This window comes from Nelumbo nucifera, chromosome 6 (assembly GCF_055504915.1).
Source record: "Nelumbo nucifera cultivar China Antique chromosome 6, China Antique-T2T, whole genome shotgun sequence".
Classification (NCBI taxonomy): domain Eukaryota; kingdom Viridiplantae; phylum Streptophyta; class Magnoliopsida; order Proteales; family Nelumbonaceae; genus Nelumbo; species Nelumbo nucifera.
In genome coordinates this window covers 67,918,237-67,939,682 of record NC_142654.1, presented here as the reverse complement: position 1 = coordinate 67,939,682, position 21,446 = coordinate 67,918,237, and the positions used below count along the sequence as shown (strand labels likewise).

General features: G+C 42.7%; 2 protein-coding genes across 2 annotated transcripts; one reads left to right on the top strand and one right to left on the bottom strand.

Moving 5' to 3' along the window:
- The first annotated feature begins 15,167 nt into the window (after positions 1-15,167).
- LOC104606913 (uncharacterized) lies at positions 15,168-16,432 on the top strand. Its single transcript, XM_010272341.3, has one exon. It carries the CDS (start codon positions 15,679-15,681, stop codon positions 16,258-16,260), a length of 582 nt encoding a protein of 193 aa, XP_010270643.1. The 5' UTR covers positions 15,168-15,678; the 3' UTR covers positions 16,261-16,432.
- Positions 16,433-17,880: 1,448 nt separating this feature from the next.
- On the bottom strand, positions 17,881-20,601 carry LOC104606912 (Tetratricopeptide repeat (TPR)-like superfamily protein). Its single transcript, XM_010272340.3, has one exon. The coding sequence runs from the start codon at positions 20,129-20,131 to the stop codon at positions 17,987-17,989; it is 2,145 nt and encodes a 714-aa protein (XP_010270642.1). The 5' UTR covers positions 20,132-20,601; the 3' UTR covers positions 17,881-17,986.
- Positions 20,602-21,446: the final 845 nt, after the last annotated feature.

Sequence of the window (21,446 nt, the reverse complement as noted above, 5' to 3'; positions counted from 1 at the left end):
CCCTTTTAAATGTTGTCCATGTGAGAACGTCATCATGGGAGAGGTGGTTGGTATTAAGCAAACCATATAAGTTTCACTGATGGAAGGGTAGGTTTAGCATTATTTAATGTTTAATTGACAGAACACTAATAGATGAAACCAAGTGTCTATTTTTTAGAGTTTAGGATACTCAAGTGTTGTAATTGAAAGTTCAAGATATCTATTTCTGGCCACCCCAAAGTACAAAGTACTTATATGTAACTTACCGAATAATTTATAACCAATCAAGTGGTATAATAAAAGTGATAACCATTTATCCAAATCCAAGGGAGGGGGTTTATAGGTCAAATCCAGTATCATGTCTTTATGGTAGCATAGATTTTCGTTTTTATGAATAAACCATAATTGACTACCACTTTTATGATATTGATTGATTAATTATAAGTTTTTCCGGTGGCATAGTTGAACCTCCTAATTTATTAAAAATGAAATATGGCCACAAAACAGGGTAAAACCAGTCTTGTGGCTGTGTAGGAAAATGACTTAGAATGATTTGAGGGCATGTATTGTCATTGTAGAGCTAATAGGGCTGTCAATGGACTCTGAACGTCAAAAATACATCCGACCCATTGAAAATTGAATACAATAAAGTTATAAAATGTTTTTATTGTAATGACAATTAAGCAAATTCATATTTAATTCAAATTTGATCGAGTCCATATTTCACGTTTTATATGAAATTCATATTTATAATCTTAATTGTTGAATTGAATTTCGGTATGATATGATTTGATCCAAATCTGACCAGATTACAACCCTAAGAGTTAGGGGACTCAAATGAGTGGGCAACTAGGCAAAAAACTTTTAAACCTCACCACATCTTATATATCCTCGTGTGATAAAGGAATTGCTAGGAATGTCAACGGGGTCTTCGGTACAAATTTGCCTTCATACAAACCTGACTCATAACATGTAGTCTTTGATGTTTAACATGATACCGACCCGACCCTTAACCGAATACATTTTTGAGACCCAAATTTTGAAATTATGTTTTAAGATGTCGGTTCCCCCAAAGTCTGTATCTGCACCCCATTTATAAAAATAAGGATTTTTCATTTTTACCTTTTATTATATTTTTTATTTTAAAACATAATTTTCACCTTTCAGTTTTACTCTTTATCATGTTTTTTATTTTAAAGTTTGATTTTCATTTTTATCCTTTATTATGTTTTTTATTTTTCCAATTATATTTAATTAATGGTTAACACTTGTAATTGGATAATCTTTGTATCATGAGGATGATGGCACTGTTTTGTCAAAAAACTTAATTTTCAGTTTTCATTTTTACCATTTATCATATTTATTCTTTTAAAGCTTAATTTTCACTTTTCATTTTTACCCTTTGTTATGTTTTTTAATTTTTCAATTTTATTTAATTAACAGTTAACACTTGTAATTGGATAAAACAAATAAAATAATAATAAGAATGTTGTGGAACCTATTCCTCGCCTTATCTAATCTTTTCCCGAAGCACCTACCTGATGAACTTCTTCATTGAGTAGAGCCAACACGTGTCAAGTATCGGACGGTTTGCCCAAACCACGAATTTGAATTGAAAGGAGGAGTGGATTTTTTCAACCTCTCACTTTTCATCATGGAACAATAAATTAGATGATTAAATGGCACTTTTTTTATTGGTTTTTTTCTTTTTCTTTTTTCAATTGTATCTGCTAACATAATAAGTTGTATTGGATCAGGAAATGCTCTTAGGTTCATTATATTGATTCGTTTGGGGTGTTTTCTTACTCAACGATCATTGGGCCAATCCAATAATCTGACACCCTACCAATGTAATACCTCGTAGGGGTTGTACTTGGTAGGGTTGTAGGGGTTTGGAATGCATTTTGTTGGTAGGAGATTTGGACTCTTCTTTATAAATCGGATGGATGTTAAATTCAAATCCGAATATAAATGAATCAGGACCAACCTATATCCTGATGCTAGCCATTAGATATGCAAATAACGACCCCACCATTGACAAACAAAATTGCAGGAGGCAAAAGGCCAAATGTCATCATTCACACATGAAGCGAAGACATAAATTCTAAAACCCCAATTCTTTCCTTTAAACCCCTCTCTGCATAGTATATACATTTTATCCATTTTCCCTACTTTGCAATAGGAAGGAGGAAGCAAAAATGTCGTCTCTCTTATCCTACACACCTTTTGTCCTTAAAATAAAGAAAACAATATAAATTACAAAAAAACAAAGAAATGCACAAAAAAATTACAAAAAATATAGAAAATCATAAAAATTTCTATACCATACTAAAAAAATGAGAATGTTGCAATTGGTTTGGTCAAAACACACTGATTTTACTTTTTAAACTTTACCCTCAACTTTCTATTTTTTTTCCCATTATATATATGTCATTGCAAAATCATTATGAAAAAAACACATAAAATGAAGAGAATAATATAAATTACAAAAACAAAGAAATGGAGAGAAAATTTACAAAAAAAAATAGAAAATCATAAAAATTGAAGAAAAAACATAAATTACAAAATGATTCAATTAGTGTGGTTAAAAGACTCTGATTTTTCATACTAATTCTACCCCTTAGTGTTTTAGTTATTCCGACATATCCTAATTCTATATGAGGATGCATGATAGTTGTTGGCAAAAAAAAAAAAAAATTGTCTTTTCTAAAAAGAAATTGGATAGGTGAGGTTATTAGGTTTGGTTTGAGCTTCAACCAAACCCACTTGTCCCATCAACCCGCTAATGACCCATTTTGGGTTCAACCCAAACCAACCTATCCAACCCATTAATTTTTCACATAGTACATAAATTCTAGAAAAATATAACTATAAAAAATACATAATATATAAATAAATATAGAAAATAACATAAAAATAAAGAAAAAATAAAAATTGCAAAACAATTATAAAAAACACGAAAAACAAAGAAAATAATATAAATTACAAAAAACAAAGAAATACGCAAAAAGTTTACAAAGAATGTAGAAAATCATAAAAATTGACGAAAAATAACAAAAAACAAAGAAAACCATAAATTACAGAAAAATGAAAATATAGAAATTTCATTCCATGGGCCTTGGACATGCTTGTCAATTAGGCCCAGGTCTTATAAGGGCATTTTACCACTAGGACTGTATGTTATCACGTGTGCGGTTGTTAAGTAGGGCATAAAACTCATGTCCTTAGTCATATGCAACATTGTGACATATTATAAATTGTTCAATTGTTTTATTCTTGGACAAATGTGCGGAGGTGCTCAACATGCCTAGAGGGTGTTTGCATGCATGTTACTTTAGTGATTGGTTAATAAATTTTACTTTCAATTAACTTCCTTATCTCCTCTTAATTAAAAATTAAGAAGAAAATGTTTTTAGGCTTAAATGTAAGTCATTTAATAGTCATCTTAGATGATGACTTCTGCTATTCAATGGTTACTTGTGTAAATTAACATAATAGCTTTGTTTACTTCTAAATATTAATAGTAATTATTTTCATAGGTTTTAGGTTATTACAAAACAAGAGATCAGTTAAGAGTGGCATCTCCTATTCTCCATAAATTTTGTTTTTCATTGAGATGAACTGTATCTATATATAATGTTATTGAATGTAGTTTTATCATTGATTTGGTGCATTAATGTTTCAATCTGATGCACTTGCAACCAACATTATATGCATATTATAAAATTTAGATCTTGGCATTTTTGCGAGGATAGTCTTTTTTATGTATTATATAATTGTGTTAGGACTTGAACAATATGTGAACTTTTATCTATGATTGAGATATAAAAGTATAGTCATACATCACGGGCCGAGGTAAGTCCTCTATGTACACAGTTCTCATGGTGTTGTCACTGGTGCTGGCTAACCGGGACAGGGTATCGGCATCGACGTTCTCTGACCTCGGGATTTGCTTGATGAAGTGTGACTGGAAGTTAAGCAGAGCCTCTTTTACCTTTGCCAAGTAGGCGATCATAGTTGGCTCGCGGGCTTCGTATTCGCCTGTAACTTGGTTGACCACAAGCTGGGAATCGCTGCAGATAACTATGTGCTTTGCTTTTACCTCTTGCACCAGGGCTAGCCCGGCTATCAATGCCTCGTATTCCGCCTCATTGTTGGATGCCGCGAACTCGAAGCGTAGTGCGTACTCCAGTTTCGTGCCACTCAGGCCGTGAAGAACTACACCGGCTCCACTGCCCTGCTGATTTGAGGAGCCATCTACGTGAAGGATCCAGGGCTCTTCATCCCAGTTCGCGCTTGGCCTAACAAGGAGAGATACCGAACTAGGTGCGACCTCACGGTGCTCGGACTCAACCGGCCTGGGAGCACCGAGCTCACCCAGACTGGGAGCCTCGTGCTCAACCGGGCTAAGGACCTCGGAGCTGAATGTGCATTCTGCAACAAAATCCGCCAAGGCTTGGGCTTTGATAGCGGTTCGTGGCTTGTACTGGAGGTCGTACTCACTGAGTTCGATGGCCCACTTCGTCAATCGACCAGAGACCTCGGGCCTGAGCAATACTTGCCTCAAGGGTTTGTCGGTGAGGACGATGATGGTATGGGCTTGTATGTACGGACGGAGTTTACGGGCTGCAATGACCAGCACATAGGCTAGCTTTTCTATCTCTAGATATCTCGTTTCTACTCCCTGCAATACTTTACTAACATAGTAGATGGGTTGTTGGACCCGATCTACTTCTTTTATCAGTACCGAACTGACCACTTCGTTGTTTGCCGAGAGGTACAGTTCTAAAACATCGCCCTCTTCGGGCCGGGTCAAAACTAGGATACTGGCGAGGTATCTTTTGAGCTCGTCAAACGCGAGCTGGCATCCCGGGTTCCACTCGAACCCTTTGCTTTTCATTGCCTTGAAGAAGGGCAGGCAGCGGTCTGCCGATTTGGACATAAAACGACTTAGAGCGGCTATTTTGCCATTTAACCTCTGAATCTCTTTTACTTTTCGGGGTGGTCTCATATCTAGGATGGCTTTTATTTTATCCGGGTTGGCCTCAATACCACATCGATTGACGATGTACCCTAGGAACTTACTCGAGGTGACACCGAAGACACACTTGTTTGGGTTTAGTTTCATGCTAAATTGACGTAGAATTTGAAAGACAGAATGCAAATTTTGTATTAATTCATGCGAAAACTGTGTCTTGACAACCATGTCATCTACATAACACTCTATCTTTGTGCCAATTAAGGGTTGAAACAGCGTATTCACAAGCCTTTGAAAGGTTGCCCCAACATTTTTCAGTCCGAAGGGCATAACCTTGTAGCAGAGTAGGCCGAACTCGGTTATGAAGGCGGTTTTCTCCTTGTCGGCCGGGTCCATCCTGATTTGGTTGTAGCCCAAGTAGGCATTCAGGAAGCTTAGCAACTCGTGTCCCGAGGTCGCGTCTACTAGGCGATTGATTCTGGGGAGGGGGAAGCAATCTTTTGGGCAAGCTCGGTTCAGGTCGGTGTAGTCGACGCACATGTGCCACCTGCCGTTCGCCTTTTTTACCAGAACGGGGTTGGCTACCCAGCTCGGGTAATGAACTTCCCTTACGAAGTCTGCTGCGAGGAGCTTCTCGACCTCCTAATCGACCGCCTTCCAGCGTTCTGGGGCTAGGTTGTGTTTCTTCTGTCTAATGGGTCTAACTACAGGGTCAATATTGAGCTTGTGAGTAGACCTGTTCATGGGCCGGGCCGGGCTGGGCTTTTACTCTTCATTAACAGAAATATGTTAGGCCCGAGCCCAAGCCCAGCCCAACCAACGGGCCTACAACTTGGGCCCGGGCCTGGCCCTAATAAAAAGCCTGAAGCCCGAGCCCGAGCCCGAAGCCCGACCTAATAAAAAAAATTAGAAATTTTCCCTATTCAATAATCAATATAAATCAGAATTTATTTACATTAAAAAATATATAAATTCAAAATTTATTTATATTAAACAAAATATATAAAAAGGGAAAGAGGATGTGGAGAAGAAGAATTTGGTTGGAAAAAGAAGGGAAAGAGGTGAAAAAAAGAGGGGTATTCAACTAGGGTTTTTAGGTTTATTTATAGGTCGGGCCGGGTCGGGCTATTTTGGCAAATCCCGAGCCCGGCTCGAATTTATTACGGGTCGGGATTTTTGGCCCGAGGTTAAGCCCGCGGGCCTATATACCTGTTCAAGCCCGTCCGGGGACCGGGCCGGCCCGTCGGGCCACCCGACCCATGAACAGGTCTACTTGTGAGTTATGAGGTTAGGATCTATGCCGGGCATTTCTGCTGCGGACCAAGCGAAAACATCTAAGTTACTGAGTAAGAAGCATACCAGTTCGGATCGCAAGGGCTCTTCCAGGGAAGCACCGACCTAAAGTGATCTACCTGGGTCCTCTGTCGAGACAGGGACGGTAATAGTTTCCTCCATTGGTGCAGCTCGCTCCTCGTTCTGCTCCACCAGTCGCTCCAGTTCGAGGTCGCTGGTTACCTTGGCCTTTCCCTTGAGGGCGGCGACGTAGCAATTGCGGGACTCAAGTTGGTTGCCCCGCACTACCCCAATACCGAAGTCCGTAGGGAACTTCATAGCTAAATAGTAAGTGGACACCACGACCTTTAAGGCGTGGGTGATCGGCCGACCTACTATGGCATTGTAGGGGGAGGGGGTCGCAACCACCAAGAAGTCATGCCTGAGTCTTACCGTGCTAGGCCACGTGCCGACTTCCACAGGTACTGTGACCTTTTCCAGGGGTCTGACCTCTTCTCCGCTGAAGCCGACTAGCGGGGTGTTCGCAGGCTTCAAGTCACTCTCTCAGATATGGAGTTTGTCGAAGGCCGCTTTAAAAAGGATGTCTGCCAAATTGCCGGAGTCGACAAGTACGCGTCGGACTTCGAAGTCATTGATCTTTACCTTTATGACAAGTGTGTCGTCGTGGGGGTAGTGAACCCTGCGCGCATCGTCCTCGGTGAAGAATATGGGGTCTTCCATCCTAGGCCGCTTTGGGGGATTTTGTTCTTCTCTGGCGGCCTCATGGGTTGATGCCCGAGCTGCTGCCGAGGTGCATCCTACTACGATCGATCCTCCAACGATCACGTGGATTGTTCCCGAACTGACCTTTCCTCTGGGGGCTGCTTTTGTGATTGTTCTGCTGGCCGGCTACTGGACTCGGGAGCATCTCTGTTGTGCTCCCCCTGCCGACCTGTCTTATTATTATTATTATTATTATTATTATTATTATTATTATTATGCTGTACAAAATTTCTTAGGTACCCGCGACGGATAAGTTCCTTTATCTCGTTGCGGAGATTATTACAATGTTCGGTGCTATGACTGTGGTCTCTATGAAAACTGTAGTACAAGTTTTTATTCCTCTTGTTCGGGTTCCCTTTCAGACGAGGTGGCCACTTCACGTACAGGGCGTCTTTGATCGTCATCAAGATCTCAACCCACTTCGCATTTATGGGCGTGTAGTCCGCCCGACCTGCTATGGGAGCTTGGGATGGCTGACTCGGCTTCATCCCCCGAGCTGAGTCTTTCTTTCTCCTGTCATCTTGGTTGGAGGGTTCGCCTTCCCTCTTTCTTTTTTCAATCCCGCTTTCAGTCCTTTGGTTGATCTCCTCCTCTGTTCTTATGGTCGTGGGCTGGTTGACCACCATGTGCCACTTGAGCTCCTTGTGCATCACACCCCTCTTGGCTGCCGCGAGCTGTACTGTGGGTCTAGGCACAGTATCTGCAAGCACGCGTCATTGAACCGCTTGATATAGCCCCCGATGGTCTCTCCTTCCCTCTGGGCTATCTCGAGGGGGCTCTCCTCGATTCGGGGGCACCGCTTGCTGGTGACAAAGTGCGCGGTGAAGATTTGCACAAACTGGGTCCAGCTCCTTATCGACCCGGGGGCTAGGTTCCTATACCAAGTGCGGGCCACTCCCCTGAAGGTGGTAGTGAAAGCCACACACATGCAGGACTCGCTGGCCCTCGCCAGGTGCATTTGGGACTGGAAGGAATCAACATGGTCACTGGGGTCAAAGGACCCATCATACTTGTCTAGCAGAGGGGGTTTGAAATCTTTGGGCATGGGGACCGCGAGGAGTTCTGATGACAGGGGGGAAGGGACTGAAAGAATAGGGGCAACTTTTACCTCGTCTAAGCTTGCTTCTGCTTTACCTCGGAGCTTGGGCAGGACGCGGGTGGTAGTTCGGCGACCTCGCCGGCACCTCCGCTGCTGCTTGGAAGGCCCGGTATTGGCGCTGCTTGCCTCGGTGTTGCTAAGCTCAATGGGCCTGGACTATTGGTGGTAGTCCGCGGCCAGGACGCCGAATTGGTTCTCTGCGAGCGGGAGCCCGAACTTAGAGTGCCAAGGTGCTGACTTGATTGGCTGGGAGGTTCCTGATCCGCCAGTGAGCTGCGAGGCGGGGGTAGTTAGTCTCTCCCTCCTGCCAGGGGACGAGGCCTGACTTCTGGAGGGGTTCTGAGGCTGGGAAGCTTCCCCTCGGTGAAGGCGCCCGCCCTGAGGAGAGGGCTTGACCGGCTTGACAGCAGGGTGTCGAGGTGGGAGCTACGGTTGGTTCAGAGGCAGTTGGGGGAACTGCTGTTGGTAGTGATACTGAGAAATGTGGTGTAGTACTTGCTGCTGATGGAGTTGATGTTGCTGGAACTGTTGCATTTGGGGCTTGCATGGCCCGCATGCATTGCATTAAGTCATCAAGCTGATTCTGGCTGGTCGCCAGAGGGACAACGGTCGGTTCGGCAAAGGTTGTCTCAATAGGGAGGGGAAGGGGGACATTCACAGGTGCCACCGTGCTCGGCGCATTGAGGCTAGGGATTCTGTCCGCCGAGAGGGGGACGGTGAACTGTTCGATGCACACAGTGGCGAGCTGAGGGTGTTCCTTTACAACATTCAAGTCGGCGTTGTGCTTGTTACTGCTGGAGGAAGCCATGGATGCTAAGGTTTCTTTGAGAGAGAGTTAAAGGTTAAGGGAGGCCTTTTGAAGTCTTCCCACAGACGACGCCAAATGATGGTGCACAATCCGGTCGGTCCTAGCTGCCGGTAGTAACCTTGCCTCGTTGGAGCTGAAGATGCCTGAAACAAGGAAGAGACTGGAGATTTCCGGGGGGGAACCCGGTAGGAACACTCCGATGCTCAAGTTAATACTCTTGAGAAGGCAAGGGAAAATAAGGGATTTCAAGACCAGAAAGCACAAATATCACATACCTCTTTCTCTGGGGGAGGAAGGCCTTTTATAGCCACCTGGTACACTTACTCCCCAATTTCTACCAAGTCAGGTATAACCACCACTGTCTTCTTTGTCATGGTCGTCTCTGCCACAACTGAGATGGCGGTGGCAGGTGGCCGTTGCGGCGTGATTGCCATCTGTCAGACCCATACCAGTCAGGTGTGCTGCCTTAGAGTACGGATCTGTCAGACATGGTTTCACAGTCACGCGACCTGGAGCCGAGGTGCTGGAGTGGTGCGCGAGGTGAAGTCTTGAGTTCGGATGTGTAGGTCCTACTGTCCCAAAGCGCTGTCATATGGTCCGAACTGACACGAGGTGGACTAGTCCGGGCCTTGCCCCTTGCGGGGTTCGCTGTTAGTCTCGGGATCCTTTGCGGAGAGTTCAGGTTTCACTCCCAAGCAGTGTGGGTCCCTTTTGGGGAGTTCGGGCCTCTTCTTGGGGAACTCGGGAGCTCGGGCCCCTCTTTGGGATATAGCCGTGCTACGTCACCGTGCCGACCTAGCGCTCCTGCCAGGTCACCCCGTCTTCTTCCACGTGTCGCACAGCCAAGGGGTGGGGCCAAATCTACCTCCATTACCAACCCCACCAAGTCTCATTACTCTTCTTCACTGCATCAAAATAAGTTACAAGATGTTTTGCTCTATACCTCATCTCTTTCAAAACATCATTAAAACAAGAAAGGTAATGATTGATAATATCCAACTCATTAACTAAGGCTCTACCAAAATTCAAAATATCATCTACCAATAATATATGGTTAATCTTACAATTAATTGTCCCAAATTTGAAACCCTTGAGGGGAAGCTGTAACAAAAAAACCAAACATAAAATAAATAAGGGTAAATTAGACAGACCCCTCGTACTGTGGGGTCTGTGACAAAGACCCCCATGTATTTTGTTTTGCGATAAAAATTCCTTTTCGTTAGTTTTTGGTTGAAATCTGCGTTGCAATATTTTTTAATCTTCTCTGACTTCACGATACACGAATATCAAATTCCTTCACATTTCTCTCTCTCTCCCTCTGTCCCTCTCTCTCTCCCCCGATCTCTCTTCTTCCCCTTCCCCTTTCTCTCCTCCCCTTTCTTCTTCCCGCTTTCCTCTGTTCTATCTGTAACTTCACAACAACCAAAGTAGTAATAAGACAAAGATTAAAAAAAAAAGAATGGTCACTCGCCATTAACCATTACCCTCCCTTACTTTACTGTTTTCCTTTTCTTCTTATCTCTCTTTCCATCAATGAAGTATGAATTTCAAAGATTTTCACTGTTCCCGTCTTTGTCTTTACTTTCTCTCTTCGCTAACCGCATAAGACAACATTTTGTCCTGCCGTTGATTCGCAGAGCGGGAAAAACTAAAAAGAAAATATTGCAAATTGCTTTAATGGACTTATTATTAATACATAATTCTACTTTTCTGTTTAAAATCATAGGCGTTAAGAATTAAGATCTCATCTCTGGTTCGAATACTACTCTCTCTGCCTCTGCTTGCACAACAGATCAGAAGAAATAATTATCTTCACAGACAGATGGCTTCTTTACATGAAGTTGAAGAAACTGATGAGTAGTGGCTACTGTGACTGACCTACATCTCCACCTACCCCATCAAAACAACCATCGCTCATTAATAACACAATTTCCTTTTTTTTTTACAAAATTTTTAAACAAAGAAAGAAAGAAAGAAAACAGAGTCTAGACAACTTCCCGCCTCTCTCTCTTTCTCGACCTAAGATGTTAAGCGGGGCTTCACCTCCGATCGTCATTTCCACCCTAGGAAGAATTTCTCGACGAACAAATAGACATTTCGTGAGAAGGATCACTCGCACACTGCGACAGAAGAGAAGTCTCTGAATCTGGGGAAGAGAATATCAGAATTGAATTAACAGACTTGAACAGTTGAAATGTGTTCTATGGTTAAGTCTGAAATAAGTAAATTATAGCGAGACCAGATCTATACCTCTGGAAGCATTAAACGACCTCTTGCAGTGAAGAATGGCGCTCTGGATCCCGTCCTGCTGCTGCAGCAGTGAATCATCGCATCTTCTTGCCTGAAAACCCACTGGCTGCACCGCTGCCACCGCAGAAGATGCCAATCGGCTCTTGCCTAGATGTTTACAAACCACTCGCAATCCCGCCGGTAGATTCCCTTGTTTATGGTATGACATTATTCATAAGTGGATTGTTGTCCCGGAATCTGAGGTAAAAGGGATTATCGCCCGTCCGGAAGATGAAATGTTTTTCTTCCAATTGTTGGAATAGTTATTACAAAAATAATGTGAAGATTAAAAAATATTGCAAGATCAGACGGTGATAATATAGCAGGGGTCTTTGTGGCGAAACAAAATAGATACAGGGGGTCTTTGTCACAAATCCCATAACACGGGGTATTTTGCATTGGGATGAATAAAACTACAAGGAATTCCATGAAGCACCATAAAGGTATTTTGCATTGGGATTAACAATATTGGGAGTAGGGATCTCATATGTGAGTGAGAATTTTAAGAGCAGGGATCTCATATGTGAGTGAGAATTTTAGTAACCACCTGGTAAAGGACATTAGTAAGACCAATCGGTCTAAAAGTCTGAAACTTCTGGATTTGAATCTACTGTTGTTAACAATTATTATTTTAGCAACTCTTTTGAAAGTGCTCCTGTTCTTTCTTGATATATGAACCATGACTATAGGTGGATTAAAGCGCATTCGTTGAGGAGGAAATTTGGAATCTATGGTTAACCCCCTTCTAGAAAAACTAGTGAAAGTTATAAAAATAGAATATCTTTTGTTTCATATGTAATCCAAGTAGTGATGGGATGTCAACGGGTCAGGTCCCATCTCATAGCCATCTTTAAGGGATGAGAAATCAGATTTGCACCATATTCCACCTCATATTAGAGACAACTTCAGCTGCACACATAAGCAGACAAGTATAGGTATTCACTACTGGATGTCAACGAGTCAGGGGCACGAAATGGGGCAATACGGGTGAATACGTTAAATATGAAAATTATTATTATAAAAGAAAAACGAATAAAAATATAAGAATGCTTGAAATTCATGTTATGGAAATCTCAAATACAACAAACCTCATCCAAAATCATCATCACACACACAAAAAAAAAAAAAAAAGCACGATCCGACGACCATAAGATGGAGACCGGATCTACCCTTTATACAGTGCGTCTCACGTCAACCTCACGGCATGTCTTGGCCGCATATAGGGAACATCTTCCATACTGGATAGATATTCTCAGGGTGGGATGTGAGTGTGAACCCGGTGTGAGGTGCACTCTGTAAGGAACAGATTAGGGGTATAGGCTGGGGCATGACCGGTTACCCAAATGATGGAATTCACCGTGATGAGTTCCAGTCTCACCATACTGTCATATATAAAGGAAAATTTCCGATAGGTACTTGTAATTTAGGCCACATGTCAATTTAGTACTCAAACTTTAAAATACGACAATCTAGTACCCAAATTTTGAAATACAACAATATAAGTGTCACCAAAAAAGACACAAATGTCTTTCAACTATCATCTAATTTTCTTAATCAAATATCAACCATTTGCAATCTGCAAGCTTGTAAGTCTACAACAACTATAGAGAGGGAGGTGGAGCACCTACAGACAATTAAACCGTCTGTTGACCCAGAAACTGGTGGCCAAAACGGATCCGGAGAGTGACCTCTCTAGACAATGAAGGAGTTGCCGGATCCGGTACAATGAAGGTGCCAGTGAACAGCTGCATCAACAGCGAATGCGTGCGAAGGTTATTATTTTAACTCCGGAAAAATTCTCTCTATTTTAATAGTAGTACCACTCCCTTCCTCACCAAAGATCTCTAGTCTGCTACATTCTTCTCCTTCTTGGTTGTATTCGAATTGGTTGCAGAGCTTACAACGGAGCTGGTTCAACGACAGTCTCAACCGTGATCTCCAGTTGTAAGTTGTTTCCAGAAAACAGTAGGAAATTCGAATGTCAGTACTGTGGACGCGAATTTGGGAATTCTCAGGGAGTCGGAGGCCATCAAAACGCTCATAAGAAGGAGAGGTAACGAGCAAAGCGAGCCCAATTCCAAAGCAATCGGCGGTTCTCAACCACAGTCTCCCCACTTCTTAATCCCCACGCAGTGTAGTCAGGGCCCTTCTTATACTCAGGTTTGCCATTGGGCATCAGTGCAGCTGCTCAACTCCACTCTCCGACCGAGTACTATGCATCACCACCACCGATGCCGTCGTCGTAATCTTCTCCCCGGCTCCCTTCTTGGCTTTACGTCTCTCGCCCACCCCAATTTCCTGTGGATCCCGACGTTCGTCCACGCCCTGCTCTATCGATAATTCAGTTTTCCGGGAGAATGCCGGAGGTGGACGTTGGAGTTGATCTACATCTGAGCCTTGCACCCTCCTCTACTTCGTAATGAGCTAGTTGTACTACATTAAGATCGATGATGCGACTGGTGAGCATCGACTCCCCATAAGTCATTGCTTCATGTTCTGAGTTCTGACTTGGTCTGAGTGTCATCAAAATTCAAACCTCTCCCAGTCTCCATGACTCGACGAAGTCGAAACCTGGTTTTTCAACCATGATCGTATCTCCTTATTGACATGAGAGACTTTATTTTCGTTTACTTCTGTATTACCCAACTAGTATTAATCTATGCATATCTGATTTATTTTTCAATCTTAATTTCTCTTTGTTCTCTTGCCTTCTTTTCGTTTGAGAGAGAGAAAGAGAGAGGTGAAAGGGGAAGACTTGGGGCGGAGAATGTTGGAGATACGTTGTTATTTCAATTGGTTATTAGATGTTAAGTTTCTCGAAATTGTTGAGTTAATTGATTAGTCATCAGTCCCGGTGAACTGTGAACATGATGAGGATGGTTTGCTTAAATTCTTAGATTATTCTTGTTTTGTATATATTTCCCTGCACAACAACTCCAAACTCCTGTAAATTTATCTGTATAGTTTTTCCTTTTCGACAGAAAAATATTACACGTGCCCAAATTCATGAATATTGAACAATATCGATCGGTTGAAGAACAAAGAGAGATTAACTAGAAGGTACGTGAATCAGTAGACTGGAGACCACGCTGGTTCAACGATGGTCTCAGTACAAATGTCTTAAATCGCATATAAGGTCATGTGATATACATAACTAGATTATTGTGTTTTAAAGTTTGAGTATTAAGTTGACACTTGATTTAAAATACAGGTTACTTAGGAGAATTTTCAAAAAAAAAAAAAAGTAAAATATGTTAGGACAGTCAATGGGTCAGATCTGACCGTTGGATCCGAACCCATTGGGCAAATTATCGTTTCAAGATTAATCGGGTCAATTAATCAAACCCAATTATCCCAAAAACCGATCAGTTAAATTTAATTTTAAAATTACAACGTACGATTTCATACCTTAACGTTTTTTGTCAGATTGATTCCGGTTTTACCCTGTTTCAATGACCCGTTGACAGCGCTAATATATGGACAAAGATGATATTAAAACGTTGTGACTTGTGAACAGATCCGACGCCTATCCGAATAACCCGCCCAGTTGATATCCCGTTCCACACGATGAAAAAGCCAACGTCATCACTCTTCACGTCTACGGCCGCCTGAATTGTATATTATATATTTATACAAAAGTCATACCATTCTCTTCGTTCATTTGACCGGGGCGCGTACACGACACGCTTTCTACGTCGGTTCTTTTCTCTGGGTAGTTAAAACTTCCAACTTCTTATTATTTTCTACAACGCCCTTCGGTGGCCCCACTCACCGATCTTCCTCCCAGATTCCGAGTTTTCACCACATCGACGGCTTTGATTTTTCTGTTTTAGCGCTGCGCTGAAACAATGTCGTAGCAAAGAAAGTCCTTGGCGGCGAATCCGCAACCGAGTACCGACGAACGTATAAACCGAACCACAACCACAACAAGCAGGTGGTCTTTCTCTATCCCTTTTTGTACCTCTCGATATGGATAGAATCGAACTTCTAGGTCTTCCACGATCCATCTCCGACTGCGAAATTTCCCCTCCATTTCCAAGACGTGGGAAAAGCACAGATCGAAACAGCTGCAAACCGCCCACGGGAGTTATATAACGAAAGCTAAAACAATGTTCTCTGCAATATCATCAGACTATCCGACGTCGAAACTTGTTTGCAAAACAAGGATATTCATCTCTTTAATATCGACTTTATCCATTTTTCTCCCCTATCTTCTTGGTTCAGGCCTCCTCTCTCTATATAAAAGCTTGTCACCAGTTACTCGATTAGTCGACTTTCTTCATCATCAAAGCTTGCGACCGGTTACGCATTTCGAAAAGCCAAATTCACAATACCCATCTCGATTTGTTAAGTTTTCCTTCAAAGAAAGCTTGCGACCAACCCATTTGAAATTCAGGGATACATACCCATCTGAATTTTCAGCTGTAGAGCTAACCCGAGTCGTTTTCACTCAGTTTTTCCCTCTTCATTATGACGAATAATGAGTCTCATTATTCGACTTCACATGTTCGAGACTCCACGGACAGACTACCAGGTTCGTCGTCTCCCAAGTCATCAGCTTTCCAGAAACTATGCCGCAAGCTCTCGCCCAAGAAATCAGACAAACGTACTCTTTCGGTCGAGCCCAACGCCCCAAAATACGGTGAATTAGATCGTGTGTTTCGGTACTTGGACGAGAACGGCGACGGGAAAATCTCACCAGAGGAGCTGCAGAGTTGCGTGAGAATGGTGGGTGGGGAAATGTCGACGGAGGAGGCCGAGGCAGCCGTGGAATCATCAGACTCGGACGGGGACGGCTTGTTTGGGTACGATGATTTTGTTAAGTTGATGGAGGTGAGTGGGGAGGAGGAGAGGCAGAAGGACTTAAGGGAGGCGTTTGGGATGTATGAGATGGAGGGGTCGGGGTTTATAACGCCTACGAGTTTGAAGCGGATGATGAGTCGACTCGGTGAGTCAAGGACGATAGGGCAGTGTAAGGATATAATTAAGTCGTTTGATCTGAATGGGGATGGCGTGCTTAGCTTCGACGAGTTCAGAGCAATGATGCGCTGATGATGGTGCAAATAGATATTCAACCATTCTTTCTTTAATTTCTTTTTTTTTACCAAAATTCATTAGTTCATGTACATAATACATATTGATTGTATTCTTCTTTATACATAGTTAAATTCGGGGATGAAAGTGGCATTAGATCCAAAGTAATCGTAAAATTTCCCTTTCTTAACTGGCCATTGTTTGGTCCATACAATTTGACCACCTTTCCAACTCTTTTTTTTTTTTTTTTTTTTTTTATAGGTAAGGCAACTTGTTAGGTGCATCTTTTGAAATTTTCATTGCCACCAGGGTTGGGGGGTGCCAAGGGGATAGGGGATGGGCGACCTTTCTTCTAAAATCTAAAAATATAGATTGAAACATGAATCGATGAAAATTAATTAGAGCATGTGACATCTTTAACATGATGGGTTAAAATTTTGATTTAGTGAGTGCTAAATATTTGAAATACACAGTATTTGAATTCTCTAATACATTCATATAATCTTGACCCCAATGCTGAAATGCACAAGTCGAACAACAATTATGTAGGTGTTTGGCATCGGTACTAGGAACATAGAACCATTTTCTTATAAAAATGGTGCTGGGTATGTCTGAGTTGAAAGTACCGTTTTGTGAGAAAATATTGAATTTGATGTTTCTTCAGGCCATACTTTTTCAATTTTCAAGATGTGGTCTGAAGCAATGTTTTTTTTTAGAAAAACGGTATCAAATAAGAGGTCGTTTTTTAAAGCACCGCTTTTTTCTGACGTGGTGCCTATGTAACACCGTTTTCTCAAAAAATGGCATCAATGCCAAACACGCCTGTATTTTTCTGCCATGGCCTAGTAACTTCAGAGTCCATGTTGAAAACATCCAGTAAGAAATTCAGGATGCATTCTCCAGATTTTCTCAGCTTAAATCAATTTTTCTAGCAATCCCAAATTTCTGTCAAAACAAATAATTCCAATGGGGAAAGAAAAAATGCCAACTAGGGGGATGTTTGGAACTGTGGCCGTTTTTCAAAAAACGGTGCCACATCGGATCTATATAGGCGTTTCAACAGATGCCCATATATTTCATTATTTGGTTCAGACATTTATTGAAAAATCGGGCATACCTTGTTAATCGAGACCCCACCGATGCATGAAACGTCAAATTTGGCGTTTACCGTTTCCCCCAATGATTGACTGATTGACGATTACATGTATCCTATGTGGTGCTTACCTGTCAGCACATACATGAAAAATAGTGATGAAAATCACCTTAGAAGGAAATGTGGGTTCAGTCAATGCCCACACTTCCAAACACCATCTAGATGATTTAGAAGAAAATGTGGGTTCAAGCCAAAACTCCTTGATAGATGGAAAAGGAAATAGGTTTCTTTTTGGGAAAACATTTTCCCATAAGGTTATGTTTGATTTAAAGGAAAAGATAAGGAAAGGAAGGAAAAAGCAGGAAAACCTATATAAGGTTTGTAATGGTTTTCCTATCTTTCCCTTCCTTTCCCTATTTTTTCCTTTAAACCAAACGTAGCATAAATGAGCAGAGAAATATTTCTAATGAACAGCTGTAATGTCTTGTGGATAGCATATCTGAACCCTTTCTGCCATTTCTTTGGGGTGCAAGAATATAATACAGTTTATTTGATTATCAAAAAAAATTTTATTTGATGATTATTTGTGTTAAACCAATGCATGGAAAAAAAATGCCAACAATTTGGCGTGAGAATTGGATATAAAAAATTTTAATTATAACTTCTTGTCGTCTCAGAGCAAGTAAAGCGACGAAATACCGAATCCAAGGAAGGTTGGTATCCTTCATCTTTCATTTGCTTGGTTAACCTTTTTACTTCTTCATGTATATCACCAATTTGTGGGTGCAATTGGTCCCCAACTACAAATACATGAACTCTACTCTTTATCTCTATCCAGCTACACCCAGGCTCTTTGTTCACCCCTCGAAGTCTCATCACTCCTCTTACCCGTTCGACGTCTTCCCACCTACCCAAGGCAGAATAGATACTAGACAACAAAACATAAGCAGATGAATCCTGCGTTCCCAGTTTCATTAGCCTTTCCCCTGCGTATGCTCCGATATCAAAGTTTCGATAGTTCCGGCAAGCACCCAACAAAATACGCCATAGGCACATCTCATACTCGGAGGAAACTGATTCAATTAATTCTTTGGCTTCATTGAGCTTTCCAGCACGGCTAAGGATATCAACCATGCAAGCATAATGCTCCACCCTTGGTGCCATCACATATTCACTAAACATAGACTTGAAGTAGGCCCAACCTCTCTCCACCAAACCCATGTGGCTACAAGCTGAAAGAAGGTTGACAAATGTTACATAGTCTGGCTTTGTGCCTTCCATGCGCATTTCTTCAAACAGATCTAGAGCCTCTTTACCACATCCATTTTGAGAGAGTCCGGATATCATTGAATTCCATGAAACCACATCCCTACAGGGCATCCTTCTAAAGATAAGGCTTCCATCTTCAAGGTCCGCACATTTTGCATACATGGTTGATAGTGCACTTCCAATTGGGATTTCTAAACCAAACCCAAGCTTAATTGTGCGGGCGTGGATTTGTTTCCCTTGCTCCAAAGCTGCAAGGCTTGAACATGCTCTTATGACACTGGCCAAGGTCAGTTCATTAGGCCATATCCCCTCCATATCCATTCTACCATATAAACTCAGAGCCTCTTCGTACTCTCCATTTTGTACATATCCTCCTATCATTGACGTCCACAACACAATATCAGGATCTTGTAACTGATCAAACCCCTTTCGAGCATCAACGACACAACCACATTTTGCATACATGTCAACCAATGCGGTCCTTATGAACACTTGGGATTCAAACCCCAATTTCAATAAATAGTCATGCACTTGCTTTCCTTCTCTAACTGCACCAATGTCACTGCAAGCATTGAGGACCCCAACAAAGGTGAATTTACTAGGTCTAATCCCAAAAGATTGCATCTTGGAAAACAAGCACAAAGCATCCTCAGAATTGCCGGTTTGGGCATAGCCTGTGATCATTGCGGACCACGTAATGGTGTTCCTATCAGTTGAGGACTCAAACATTCCAAGCGCATCATTTGAATTCCCAGACTTTGTATAACTTGTCACAAGGGCATTCCTCACAGACAAAAATGATACCAAGCCGTTTCTAAGTGCAACACAATGGACTTGCTTGACATTGTCAATATGTTCAGGAAGCACCAATGCACTAAGAATACTGGTAAAGACAAACTCATTCTCGTCCCCCTCTTCACAACGCATTAATTTAAACAGCAGCATAGCTTCCGCTGTGAGTCTCTCAACAGCATATCCTGAAATCATTGTAGTCCACGAAACAGAGTTCCTCTCGGGCATTCTGTCAAACACGCGGCGGCCCTCCAATACAAAACCCGATTTACAATACATATTGATCAGGGAGCAACCCACAAAAATATCCCGAGAATTCGCTATCTTAATGGAAACGCAATGAGCCTGCTGCCCAAACGAAGCATCTGACAAATTCGCCGCGGTGGTCAAGACACCGGCTAAAGTGTGGGCGTTGGGGATTACATTCTCTGTTCTCATACGCTGAAACAACTGCACAACAAGGGAAGAACCCTCTGGGCTGCTCTGCTGAGAGTAGCCATTGATGAGACAGTTCCATGAGATGACATCTTTGTTGTCTATCTCTTCGAATTGGAGCTGGGCTTGAACCAAGTGGCCGCACTTGGCGTAGTAGTTGACAAGACTGTTGGCAAGGAAAAGATCCGAGCCCAAACCCGATTTGACGATCTGAGCGTGCAAGGTTCTTCCATTGTGGAGATTTTTTTGCTCGGTGAAGTGTAACAGAGAGGTAAAGAAGGAGCGAGACGCAAAATTCATCAATGGGGCAACTTACGAGTGGAATAACACACTCCAGAAAATGAAAATCTGAGAATTGATATGGGTATTTTTCTCCTTCTCTACGGGGTTTGGGCTGTTTCGTAGGAATCCGGATCATGGCCAATAAAAGACGTTACACTTTTGTTGGCAGGTGATCCAACTCGTTTTCTGGGGCTACAGCGGAAGACCTCATCCAATGGAGACCGGATCCGCTATTTGCAGAGTTCACCTCACAGATACATTCCACCATGTATCGGGGAATGAGTTTGCATTTGCGCCCCACAGCACATCTCTATGTTTTTAATACACGGTGGGTATGTGCTGTGAGACGTAGTTGGGCACCCCCTGGTGGGCTGTAGATCTGAAATCATTGGGAACACCTATTTATGAATTATTATTCACGAAAGATGTTTTCAATGCACGGTCGGGTGTGCCTATAAGGTCCGTGTAAACTATGAAGAGCAGTTAGTGAGGAGATCTGGTCTCCATCCAATGTAGTTTTGGGGAGATTGGATTTTGATGGAGCGCAATCCGGCCGGTCATATCTGTCAACGATCTTGCCTCTGGCTGGAGCAAAAGGTGCATGAAACGGAGAAGAAAGCGAGTAATCTCCGGGGAGGAACCTAGTGAGAGTGCTCCGAAGCTCAAGTTAGTATTCCCACAGGCGACGCCAATTGATGGAACGCAATCCGGCCGGTCCTACCTGTCAATGATCTTGCCTCTGGCTGGAGCAAAAGGTGCCTGAAACGGAGAAGAAAGCGAGTACTCTCTGGGGAGGAACCCAGTGAGAGTGCTCCGAAGCTCAAGTTAGTATTTCCTCAAAGGCAAGATAAAAAACCAGATGGCGCAAAGTTATCACATACCTCCTTCTTGGGGGGGGGGGGAAGAGAGCCTTTTATAACCACTTCGCGCACTCACTCCCAAGCACCTGTCAGGTCGGGTATCATTACCTCTGCACTTCTGCCAGTTCGGGTGTCATCACCTCTGCTGGGGCAGACAACTGCCACTGCTCTCTTTGTCAGAGCCGTCTCTGTGACTGGAGGTGACGGTGGAAGGTGGCCGTTGAAGTGCGGCTGTCAAGCGTTAGATCCTAAGTCAGTCAGGTGCGCCGCCTCAGGATACGGACTCCTTCGGTGTCAGTTCAGGTACGGTTCTTCAGTTCAGCGTCCTGGAGACGAAGTGCTGGAGTGGTGTGCGAGGTGAAGTCTTGAGTTCGGATAGAGGTGTGGCTCGAACTGCCCTGGGGCTGGCCAGTTCGGGTTGTTGCCCTTTGCGCTCCTCGTAAGGCTCGGGGTCAAAGGGAGAGTTCGGGCTC